Here is a 13,101-nt window from a genome sequence, read left to right on the forward strand (position 1 = left end):
AGTTAGTATATAACCCTGTGATCTGCTAGTGCTGTTACCTTTGGCAAGTTTCTAATCTCTTGTAGCTTCAGGTTTTCTACTTGTAAAATGGAAACATGAATTTCCTCTCTCACAGGAGTATTTTATTTTGTGTATGTGTAAGTACTTTGCTAAAATATAGTGTGGCATTTGCGAAGGGTTGTACTTTTAAGCCCTTATTTGTAAACTATATCTTCATGTAAATAAGAGCATTGCTTGATATAAGTATATAGTAACGGAATATGAAGAACAGTTGAGCGTGTTAAATGACTAGAAAATGGGGTGATTGCTCTTGGACAGGCCATGTCTGTTCATTCATTTTAAAAGAAGGTATCAGTGTCTGTTATTTACCAGGCTCTTGAATGAGACTGGAGATAGGGAAAGAATATATAGGACTTGGTCTGAATTCAGGCAGCTCTCAGGCTAGCAGGCAGGGTAGGCAGACACACTTAGAAGTAGTTGAAATATAATGTGATAGATGTTGTATTGATAGTAGAGGAATGTACCAATTGTTAGGTGAGACTGTGGTAGAAGTGATTTCCTCTGTCTCAGGAGACAGTGTTTTGTTTGGGAATGGGGTGATTTTCTTATTAGAGTTTTAGAATTGATCTTTGAAGGAATTGATTTTTTAAAAACAATAAATAATAAATGTTTTCTGTTAGTTCATGAAAAAAACAAAACACAAATGGACAATATACAGATGTTCATATTTAATCCTAAAAGTGGCGCTAATGAGGATGATACATGGCGACAACGTAGTGTAACAATACACTCTTTCTGTACAGACTGGTGCTACTTTACTAGAATGTACAAAAGACTGCCATCTGTAGTACCGTATTTGTAGCATCTCCATAGACTGGTCATCAGAGACCTTTGTCCCTCTGTCTTCCCACTTCACCAAGTCCCTAATCAAATCAATGAAGCTTTTAAACAGAAGACACTGTTCTTTATCAAATCTGTAAAGGAAATGGACACATCCCTGTATCCAGTGCTTCAAAAAGTATTAAAATTTGTATGACCTTTGAACTAGTGATTCATTTCTAAGCATTTATTCCAAAGAAATTTTCAGATATATATATATATATATAGAGAGAGAGAGAGAGAGAGAGAGAGAGAGAGAGAGAGAGAGAGAAATATAGATAGATACACACACACACACACAGCACATATATATGTATATAGAGAGAGTTAATTTACAATTTTGGAGTTATTTATAATAGGGATAATTTGGAAACATTCTAAAGCACTCCATAGAAAGTCCAATGGAACTTTCTATGATGATGAAAATGTTCTATTTCTGTCCTATCTAATATAGTAGTGGTTATTAGCATGTGGTTATTGAGCACTGGAAATGTTAGTATGGTTGTGGAACTGCATTTTAAATCTTATTTACTTTTAATTAATTTAAACTTAATTAGCTATTTGTGACTAGAGCCTACCACATTGGACAGTGCAGTTTTTAAACATCCTATGAAAGAGATTTGGTTAAATTATAATCCCTCCAGATCTGATATACAATATAGTCATTAAAAGTTATATTATATAATACTTGAGATAGATAAATATGAAATATCTAGAGAGATATTGAGAAAAAGAGAGAAAACATACCACAAGGATAGAAACCAAAGTGTTACCTGTGGGTTTTTACTGAATGTTTGTTTTTGTTTTCTTCTTTTGTTTACCTCTATTAATCTAAATTTGATAATGGACATGTATTACTTTTGAAGTAAGATTAAAAACATTTTTAAATAAGAAGATGCTATTTTCCACACCAAAATCTTAGAATACTGGAAAAAATAAATCACTGAGAATTGCCAGCCTTTGAAATGACCAGCGGTATCTCACTGACGGCATCTTAATTATTAAAATTATAACTCTTTCTCTTCATCATATGGTGTTGTGAAAACTAGATAGCCACATGAAAAAGAATGAAGTTGGGCCCTTACCTTTATCAGATACAAAACTTAACTCACAATGCACCCAAGACCCTAAATTTAAGGACCAAAACTATAAAACTCTTAGAAGAGGGACAAATCTTCATGACCTTGGATTTGGGAGTGACTTCTTCAAAAGCATAGGCAACAATAGAAAAAATAGATAAATTGGATTTCATTAAAATTAGAAACTTTTGTGCATCAAAGGATATTGTCATGAAATTGAAAGACAACCCACAGAACGAGAGTTTATTTGCAAATAAATGAGAGTTAATATTTGCAAATCATATATCTGATAAGGGCTTAATATCCAGAATATATAAAGACCTTCTAAAACTCAACAGCAAATAGACAAACACTCAATTAAAAAATGGGTAAAGGACTTGAATAGATATTTCTCCAAAGAAAATATTCAAATGGAAAATAAACACATGAAAAAAATGCTCAACATCGTTAGTTATTAGGGGAATGCAATTAAAAGCATAATGAGATGTCACTTCACACCTACCAGGATGACTGTAATCAAAAGGACAGATAATGAGTGTTGGTGAGGATGTGTGGAGAAATTGGAACCCTCTCACACCACTAGTGGGAATGTAAAATGGTGTAGCCACTGTGAAAAACAGTTTAGTGGTTTCACAATAAGTTGAACATAGAATTCCATATGATCCAGCAGTTCAACTCCTAGGTATCTACCCAAAAGATTTGAAAGCAAGGACTCAAACAGATACTTGTATGCCAGTGTTCACAACAACATTATTTGCAATACCCAAACGTAGAAACAACCAAAGTGTCCAACAGATGGATAAACAAAATGTGGTATATACATACAATGGAATATTATTTAGCTATAAAAAGGAATAAAGTTCTGATACATGCTACAACATCGATGAACCTTGAAAATATTATGCTAAAATGAAAAACGCCAGTTGCAAAAGGACAAATATTGTATAATTCCAGTTACATCAGATATCTAGAGTAGTCAAATTTACAGAGACAGAAAGTGGATTGGAGGTTACCAGGGGCTTGGGTGGGAGGAGAATGGAGAGTTATTGCTTAATAGGTACAGAGTTTCTATTTGGGGTGATGAAAAAGTTTTGGAAATAATGACAATGTTTGTACCACATTATGAATGTAATTAATGCCACTGAATAGTACACTTAAAAAATGGTAAAAATAGTAATGTTCATGTTATATGTATATATTTTACCACAATAAAAAAATTGCAGTAAAAAACAATTCTTTCATTCATACTTGTTTTTTCCCACAAAACAAATCCAGATGACTTCTTTAGAGTATGTTCACTCTCAGCCTTTATTAATTTTGAGACTGTTATAAAAAGAGCTATTCACTGGTTGTTTTGACAAGAGGTCTTTAAAACTCTAGGGGAGCTATCCTGATATCCCCTTAGCAGCTGCAGTCCTTTTGAATTGTCCAATTTGTTCCTTTTAGTGTTTTTGTATATTTCGTATCAGCTTCTGAAAAGTGTATCAAATTCCATTATTATCTTTGAGCAGTATGCATCTGTCATAACTATAAATAGTCTGCAAAACAAACAGTGAACTGAACTGAAATTTAACAATTCAGCTTTGGCTAACTGTATTATAATTAGAGTAATGATAATGTCTGTGACATGCACACAGCAATCACAGAGAATAGTTACGGTAATTACCTTCAGGAAAGCTACTTGGCAACAGATATAAAAGAATATAGTAAGCAACCTAGATTTAAAGGCACATTATTGATATCTTTTTCCTTTTTTACTTTATTTTTTCACTACTTTTCTAAGTACAGTACTTAGCCTATGCCGTTTAATGACTTAAGTGAAGAAAAGATAGGACATTCATCATTACTGATACACTAAATTTTATACTACTGATGTAAAAACTGTGAAAAAAAAAGCAAGAATGGGTGTAATACTTGGAGTTAGAAGACTAATCCAGGCTTTCCTGCTTAATAATTTAGATAAGTTATTTAACCTCATGCCTTTGTTTCTTCATCTGTTCTAATTGTACTTATTTTAGTAAGACAGTTGTGTGGGTCATATTTATGAGATAACAAATATATTTGAAAATGCTTCATAAACTATAACACATGATACAAATATTAATTTTTATTCTAGAATTTCTTGTAAGAACACTTCAAGAATTAACTTCTTAGAAACCTGCCATTAACTTCATGACATGCTAAGACAGATAATATGAACCATTGGTATTTAGTAATACTTTATAAAGTGTTATCAATTTCTGAATTTCAAAAGGACCTTGGAGTGACATGGTTCATCAGATTTGACATCTAGGCAGGCATGGTTCAGTGGTTCAAATAAGAAAGTCAGACTGCTGGGTGATAAATTCCGTAGTTAACCAAGGATTGCAGGCTTCTGCTGTATATTTATTTATTAAGCATATAAACTTCCACTGGAACAAGAGTCTAGAAGAGCTAGAGAGAGCCTGTCAGGCAGGACTGAGACTACATCCTATAACCTAAGTAATCTGTAACTAAATCTGTAATCCCTAGCAATAATTAACATATCTAAAAATCATTTCCCCTAAACCGTGATGCCAAAGACTTTTGCTTTTTCATCTTTTTCTTGTTATTTCACCTACTTTAATTTTATGTTTTCTTCTTTATGTTTTCTTTTCCTGCTCATTTATTAATCCTTAGATCTACAACATATCCAGAAATGTATGTTTGAGACCAAAGTGCAAAATTTAAAAATGCCTTACATGTTATTTTAATGACTTTTACAAGTGTCTTGCTCCTAAGTACCATTTGTGTCCTTTGATCACTTCATACATTCTCTCTTGAGTAAACTCCATTATGGCTCAAATACATTTTTATAAATCCCAATTTTATAACTCCCAAAGTTATACCCCCAACTTATCTGTCTCTGGATTTCCACATGTTTGTTATATCCACTTAGCTATGCAGCTAGTCCCTCAAATTCAGCATGCCCAAGATTCACACTCCTTCCACTTTAAGCCATTTCCCCCTCTAGTATTCCCAGTTTCAGTGAAGAGCACCACTGTTCACTCATTTGCCCCAGCAAGAAATCTAGACATCATCCATGATTTCTCTTTCTCCATTCTTTCAGTAAACACCTGATAGATACCAAACCAAAAGAGTGTGGTAGAGTCAAGAAAAATTAGATTATTTTAAGATGTTAATAATAAGAGGTAGTTTCAGTTGAAGGGTAGAAGTTGATGAACCAAGAGGGGGATTCCTGGAAAGGAAGCGGAAGTGGTTAGTGTCCAGAGCTAGATGGAGTGTATAGAGTAGGGAAGGAACATTTCTTCCTCTTTAACAGGCAAAGGGAATAGATAAATTGATAGATGGGGGTATAGAAAGTTGAAAGATACATTTTTGGGGTGAATGATCTGTATTTTTTATGTGAATTTGAAGGCTTGGTTGTCTGCTGAGAGTAAGGAAGAAGGTAGAGCTGTAGAGGTCTTTTGAAGAAGAGATTTCAAAAATCTGCTTTAGGCTAAAAATAGAACTACCATACGACCCAGCAGTCCCACTACTGGGCATATACCCTGAGAAAACCATAATTCAAAAAGAGTCATGTAACAAAATGTTCATTGCAGCTCTGTTTACAATAGCCAGGACATGGAAGCAACCTAAATGTCCACCATCGGATGAATGGATAAAGAAGATGTGGCACATATATACAATGGAATATTACTCAGCCATAAAAAGAAGCGAAATGGAGTTATTTGTAGTGAGGTGGATGGAGTTAGAGTCTGTCATACAGAGTGAAGTAAGTCAGAAAGAGAAAAACAAATACAGTATGCTAACACATATATATGGAATCTAAGGGGGAAAAAAAAAAAGCTCATGAAGAACCTGGTGGCAAGACGGGAATAAAGACACAGACCTATTAGAGAATGGACTTGAGGATATGGAGAGGGGGAAGGGTAAGCTGTGACAAAGTGAGAGAGTGGCATGGACATATATACACTACCAAACGTAAAATAGATAGCTAGTGGGAAGCACCCGCATAGCACAGGGAGATCAGCTCTGTGCCTTGTGACCACCTAGAGGGGTGGGATAGAGAGGGTGGGAGAGAGGGAGATGCAAGAGGGAAGAGATATGGGAACATATGTATATGTATAACTGATTCACTTTGTTATAAAGCAGAAACTAGCACACCATTGTAAAGCAATTATACTCCAATAAAGATATTTAAAAAAAAATCTGCTTTAGGGAATGGGAAAGAGCACTAATCAAGGGGTCATAGAAAAGTCGACAAGCAATGCTGAGGTTCTCATTGGTGGTGAAAATTGTGAATTTGGGGATAATAGTAGAGTAGACTGACAGGTGGGCTGATGTTTTACTGGTTGCGTGCAATAGGTGAACAGTGGAGCAAGGATCCTGAATGGTTGGACAAGAGGATCACCTGTTGCTTCCTTTCCTAACCAGCCTAGACTGCATAGGATCCAAAATAGTGTGAGAATACGCGAGTACGTTTAGTCTTCTGTGTTACCTGTCCTACAAATCCCAATACTTGTATCAATGTAGCCATGTACCTTTTGCATTCATCTACAGAGTCAGCTGAGCATTGCTGATGAAAATCATCAGTAATACAGGATAAAGTCACTATAAATTTATAATTTCCAATTCTAACTGGATCACCAGTACCCCTCCCAACTCTAACTTTGATCAGTTTACTTTCTTATTCTTTACTCTCCTTAAGTCTTCTGTATAAACCTCCTATCCATCCTCATCTCTCTTTTGACTGTTTCTTTATTTTCAATTTCCTGGGCAGTTTTAGTTTAGGTATGTCTTTAGTAAAAAGTATTTATATAGATTAATAAAATAAAACTTTTAAAAATTCCTGTGTGACAGTCTCAGTTTATTTTAAAAGATGAGTTTAGGGCTTCCCTGGTGGCGCAGTGGTTGAGGGTCTGCCTGCCGGTGCAGGGGACACGGGTTCGAGCCCTGGTCTGGGAGGATCCCACATGCCGCGGAGCAACTAGGCCCGTGAGCCACAACTACTGAGCCTGCGCGTCTGGAGCCTGTGCTCCGCAACAAGAGAGGCCGCGATGGTGAGAGGCCCGCGCACCGTGATGAAGAGTGGCCCCCACTTGCCACAACTAGAGAAAGCCCTCGCACAGAAATGAAGACTCAACACAGCCATAAAGAAAGAAAGAAAGAAAGAAAGAAACCACTTTCTTAAAAAAAAAAAAAAAAAAAAAAAGATGAGTTTAATTTAATTTGTTGATGTTACTTATAGGTTTGGGCTGATTCCAAATATCCTTTTTATTTTGTTTACTTGCTTTTGTAAAAACAGTTTTATTAAGGTAAAATTGACATAAGCTATACATAATAAAGTATACAATTTGATACGCTTTAAAATAAGTATACACTTATGAAAACCATCACCACAATCAAAATAATGAACATATCACCCTAAAAGATTTCGTCATACCCCTTTATGATATTTTCCTCACTCCCTTTCTCACTCCTTCCTTGAGCAACCACTGATATGCTTTCTATCATTACAGATAGGTTTGTATTTTCTATAACTTTATATACATGCAATCCTTTATATGTACTTTTTATTTTTGTCTGGCTTCTTTCACTCAGCATTATTATTTTGAGATTCATCCATGTTGTGTATATCCGTAGTTCCGAGTACTATTCCACTTTGTGGAATACCACAATTTGTTTATCCATTCACCTGTTGATGGACATCTGGGTTATTTTCACTTTTGGGGCTGTTACAAATAAAGTGCTTTGAACATTCACACACAAGCCTTTGAGTGGACATGTGTTCTTCTTTCTCATGAGTAAATATCCAAGAATGGAATGTTTGTATCGTATGGTAGGTGTGTATATTTATCTTTTTAAGAAACTGCCAAGTTGTTTTCCAAAGTGGATGTACCATTTTACATTCCCATCAATAGTGTTCTTCCACATAATCACCAATACATGAAAAAGACTACTAAATATGTGAAATACCACATCCAGGAAAAAAAGATATCCTAGAAAATTGGGTACATATTTGAAGAGAGTGATTATGGTATACTCCTACTGGACTGAATTTGAAGTATGTTGGAAATACGGCTGTCACTATAATGTTTAAATTATTGGTCTTAATATAGTCATTGTAATTAAAAAACATTATTTTTTATCCTCTGTCTTCTCTTTCTTCCACCTCCATCCTTCTCTTTTCTCTTTTGCTGCAGATCATACATCAGTTGGCGGACTAGGAGACAGTTTTTATGAGTACTTACTAAAAGCATGGTTGATGTCAGATAAAACAGATCATGAGGCCAGAAAAATGTATGATGATGCTATTGAGGTAATTATTATCAGAACATTTACCTACCTAACATATCGAATATATAATGTATTTGATAGAAATTGATGAGCATCTGTACATATTATATACATTCCTTAGAGTTTGTTAGCATTTTAATAAAATAGTCATATATTAAGTTTTTCTTTATTGTGGCACTTTAAAGAAATTGTTGAAGAATTTAGTGTAACATATTTATGTATGAAAATTTATCTTAATTACTTGTAGCTATTTTCTACAGAGACTGGAAAAGCTAATAACTTCACATACTTTTCCATAAACATTTCTTTTTTGAAATGACCCATTAAACCTACATATTGAGAGCCTTATGGGTAAATAATAAGGACAAAACACTTTTATAGTACTTTTTTACGTGCCAGGAACTGTTCTGACCCCTTTTCTGACCCCTTTTACATATGTGAAATCATTTAATCTTCTCTACCGTTTTACACATGAGGACCTTAAGGTGCAGAGAGGTTAAGTAACTTGCTAAAGGTCGCATAGCTTAGTTAGTGATGGAGCCTGGAACTCGAGTCTAGATCCAAAGCCTATGCTCTTAACCACTATTCTGTATTGTTTTATATTTATGTAACCCCATATCACAGTGTAAAAGTTTAAAATTGAAACAAGTTTCATTCTTGGAAACACTTATATGTGATACCTCCAAGTGGAAACTGTGAAATAGAAAAGTGATTTAATCACTTTGTAAATTATTTGCTTTCTGATCTAGTATAAACCCCTATCCCTTTAATAATTTAATCACTTTTAAAAATTGTGTATTTTGTGTGTAACACCATTTCTGACTCTAATCAATCAATGTCAATGATCCATACTCAAAGTTACAGTTTTGTCTTTAAGTTAAACCAAGGATATTATTACCCATTTATATCCTTACTTTTTGAGGAACTAATCCCTATAGTTGTTTATAAAAATGCACAGGAGTTGAACTAATATGCGGCATTATAGTGCTTCGCCCATTGTAGGCATTCAATAAGTGTTTGTTTGTTTTTTTTTTTTTATAGCTACTTTATTTATTTATTTATTTATTTATTTTTGGCTGTGTTGGGTCTTCGGTTCGTGCGAGGGCTTTCTCCGGTTACGGCAAGTGGGGGCCACTCTTCATCGCGGTGCGGGGACCGCTCTTCATCGCGGTGCGCGGGCCTTTCACCATCGCGGCCCCTCCCGTTGCGGGGCACAGGCTCCAGACGCGCAGGCTCAGCAGCTGTGGCTCACGGGCCCAGTTGCTCCGCGGCACGTGGGATCTTCCCAGACCAGGGCTCGAACCCGTGTCCCCTGCATTAGCAGGCAGACTCTCAACCACTGCGCCACCAGGGAAGCCCCTAATAAGTGTTTCTTGAAGGAGTGTGTTGACTAAGAAATTGAACTAAATTGATGTGTAATCAGGAATCTCCACTTTAGTATATGACTTCTAAAATTCTTTATGAAGACCTATATTTTGAAAAGTTGGAGAATTTTATTCTGTTATTAAACTTTAAACCTAGAAAGTTTTATGATGGAAGAAAAGTCATTATCTAGGAAGAATGTAATAATTTTAGAATTGCAATGTTGAAAATAGCCATCCTTAGTCATTCCCACTAGTCTGTGGGTTCCTTGAAGACAGACTAATTTGTTTATTATTGTCTAGCATGACCGGAAACAATAGGTATTCAATAAGTATTTGATAAATGAATGACTGTATTTACTATTTTTATTTTTGAGAAAGTGTGACATGTCATATACCATGTAATCATTCTTTCATAGTTTGCTTTCTTCATAGTTTGCTGCTTTCTTGTAATATTTTGAACCTAAAACCATTTTATCTTATTTTGCATAATGTTTCCTAAAGGAAAAAGAGCATGATATTTGTCATTGCTTTTTTTAAAATTTATTTATTTTGTCTTATTAGTTATCTATTTTATACATATTAGTGTATATATATCAATCCCAATCTCCCAATTCATCCCACCCCCACCCCCCCGCTTTCCCCCCTTGGTGTCCATACGTTTGTTCTCTACATCTGTGTCTCTATTTCTGCCTTGCAAACCGGTTCATCTGTACTGTCATTGCTTTTTAAATCATATATACTTTGAAAAGCATGATACCTGTTTTGAAATTTAATCTAATAAATTAAAATTATTTTCCATGAATCATCTGCTATATGTTATGTGTCCTAAAAATCTTTCTATATTTGTTTTCTGTGTCCTGTTTTTATTAGCTCTTAAGTCTAGAATGAGCACCTACTAAGTGTGTTTAAATAACCAGTTGGCTAACTTTCATTTTGAGACATGTATGCAGTTTTTGCAATGTTAATTATCTTCGATGAGTGTTAATTCTGTTAGGAGACGGAGTATATACAAATTGTAAAATAAATGACATGTGGTAGACACAGAAGAGATAGGAATGATTATGAATTTTAAGATCCATTCTAGTTTGAGATAAGTCATTTTTTAAATTTGTCTTTCTGAACTAATATATTTAAATTATTCCATCCTCATCTTACCTTCCTCTACACTTATGGCTACCCATATTCCTGGTTCCTACATCTTAGCTTTCTTTTTAAAAATTATGTAGTTATGGGTTTTATATTTAGTCTTTATTTAAAATAATGAAGAAAAAGCATACCTTTTTAAAGGTCCTTTTGGAGCAAGAAATTAATGCCACTATTTATGAGGATTTGTTTAACACTTTTTAATAGAAGAGCAATAATATTACTCTTAACTGCCATTCAAAAATTTTTATATAAGTTGAACTCTTAGACATTTGCCTTAACTTTACTGAGAGAAGGGAGCCATACAAGAAATTTCAGGGGTCTGTAAGTGAATTGTTGGTAAAAAGTTTACCCACATGTTAGATGCCGGGAGGTCCACAAAGATGAAAAACATTGTCCCTTTACTCAAAAAACTATTGTTTTCATTTGTGCTTCATAGTACTATGATTAAAATAAAACAACAATAAACATTTATAATCCAGTGGTAGTCCTTTATTATTTTGCTTATCAGCTACCCCTTCTTCCTCTAATAGGTCAAATACAATTATCAGAGAGTACCATTTATTTATAAAATGACTTATTAATTGAGCAATTGTTGAATGCATACTACACTTATAGGGTTTGTGGAGTGTAAGATGATGAACAAAGGCATAGTCCTTGTGTTTCTGTAGAACAAACATTATTGTGATAAAGAATATAGAATAAATTTTTCAAAAGCTGATTGTTATTGAGCTTGTCAGAAAACAACCCACAATAAAAATGTGAGTTGTCTTATTACGTTTTATTGTCAGAAAAGTATAGTATTTAATTATGTATAGTAATTTCTACCAAAGAGAACTGAATTAATGCAATTCCTTATACTTTTACAAAGAAGTACCTCTAAAGGTAGAGAATTATTCTTTAGCCCCTCTCAGCAAAGTCTAAGAACATGGTCCAAAGGAACAAAGCTCTTAAACTTTTTCATTTTTAAAATGAAATGTGATTGTTGGACTCTACTTCGTGTTATATTCAGGTTTAATGTAAAATATTTATCTTTCCGTTCCCACTGCTTTAAGGACAGTTGACATTTCAGAAGAAGTAAAATTGACATTGTCCCATGGCCTCTCTTAACCCTGGCACAGCATCCAAAACAAATGCCTAAGTCTGTGAAGTAAGGGACTAAGGAGTTAAGTTTGAACTTTCAACTGTTTTTCTAAGTTTTATAACATATAATGTATCTCACCTAATATGCCTTTAAAAAACACTTTGACAAGATGTATAGTTACCTGAAAAAGAAACCATTTTAACTGATTATCGAAATCACATTTTTCTGATTAACTTGGGTGTTTTCTTCCTATTCATTTTTTGTTGTATGAAATAGAAAATAAACTGGTAGAGCCTCTGGGTTATAACTTGTCATCCTGACCTCAATTGACTGATTATTATGAATTTCATTTAGAGCAAGAAGAAAAAACCTGTAATATGCGTAGTGTTGTGTTGAAAGGTAATCTTGAGGCCAGTCTCCTCTCTCCCACCTTGTCTCATTATAGTTGTGATTTGGATATTTGTTCAAGATTATGTGTAACTTGATTGCTCACTCCCAAACTTAATTATTGTAAATTAAGTCTTCCAGTTTGGGAAAGTTACAGCTTTGTAGAATTTCATATTACCAAGGTTTTGTGTGAGAAGGATGTAGTAAGTTTGAATACTAACACTTTTCCTCTAAAATTTTGAATATCTACTCTTTCTTATAGGCTATAGAAAAACATCTTATTAGGAAGTCTCGTGGAGGTCTTACCTTTATTGGAGAATGGAAGAATGGGCACTTGGAAAAGAAGATGGGGCATTTGGCCTGCTTTGCTGGGGGAATGTTTGTACTAGGAGCAGATGGTTCCAGAATGGATCAAGCTGGACATTATTTAGAGCTAGGAGCGGAAATTGCACGTACATGTCATGAGTCATATGACAGAACTGGTAAGAATATTAATAATGCTAATTACTTAGTGTAAAATAACTTCTAAGATAAAAATATGCCCAGGAATTAGAAGGGAAATATATAGGCAGTTTTCACTTCAAAATAATTTATTCTAACACAGTAAATCATTTTCTTAAAAACTTGAATTTTAATTCTGAAAATTATGTTCCTGCATCTTTTTTAAAATTATTATTCTGAATTCTGTTTTTGTTAATAAAGATTTTGAAGAAGTTGTTTTAAAGACAATAGGTAGGGCTTTTAGGGATGTATGGGCTAACGTTGTTTATTTTACTATAGAAGAATCCATTTCATCCATTTATTTCAGCTTCTGTAAAATCAGTTGCTTAAAAGAATACAGAGTTGATTTAGGTTACATGCCTTGCCTATAAAGTTATTAGTTATA

At 34.2% G+C, this 13,101-nt stretch overlaps 1 protein-coding gene across 4 annotated transcripts in view; it reads left to right on the plus strand.

Annotated features, from left to right (window-relative positions):
• The window catches only part of MAN1A2 (mannosidase alpha class 1A member 2), a 219,503-nt gene that overhangs the window by 117,274 nt on the left and 89,128 nt on the right, over positions 1 to 13,101 (plus strand). For all 4 annotated transcript variants that reach the window (XR_009008394.1, XR_009008393.1, XM_007169316.2 and 1 more), the window contains exons 9-10: positions 8,144 to 8,259; positions 12,478 to 12,697. Coding sequence is in view for 2 of the 4 variants with exons in the window: in XM_007169316.2 (XP_007169378.1) it covers positions 8,144 to 8,259; positions 12,478 to 12,697 (336 nt within the window). In the remaining 2 variants the exon portion in view is untranslated. The remainder of the gene's footprint in view (positions 1 to 8,143; positions 8,260 to 12,477; positions 12,698 to 13,101) is intronic.

This window comes from Balaenoptera acutorostrata, chromosome 1, assembly GCF_949987535.1.
Source record: "Balaenoptera acutorostrata chromosome 1, mBalAcu1.1, whole genome shotgun sequence".
In the NCBI taxonomy this organism is placed as follows: domain Eukaryota; kingdom Metazoa; phylum Chordata; class Mammalia; order Artiodactyla; family Balaenopteridae; genus Balaenoptera; species Balaenoptera acutorostrata.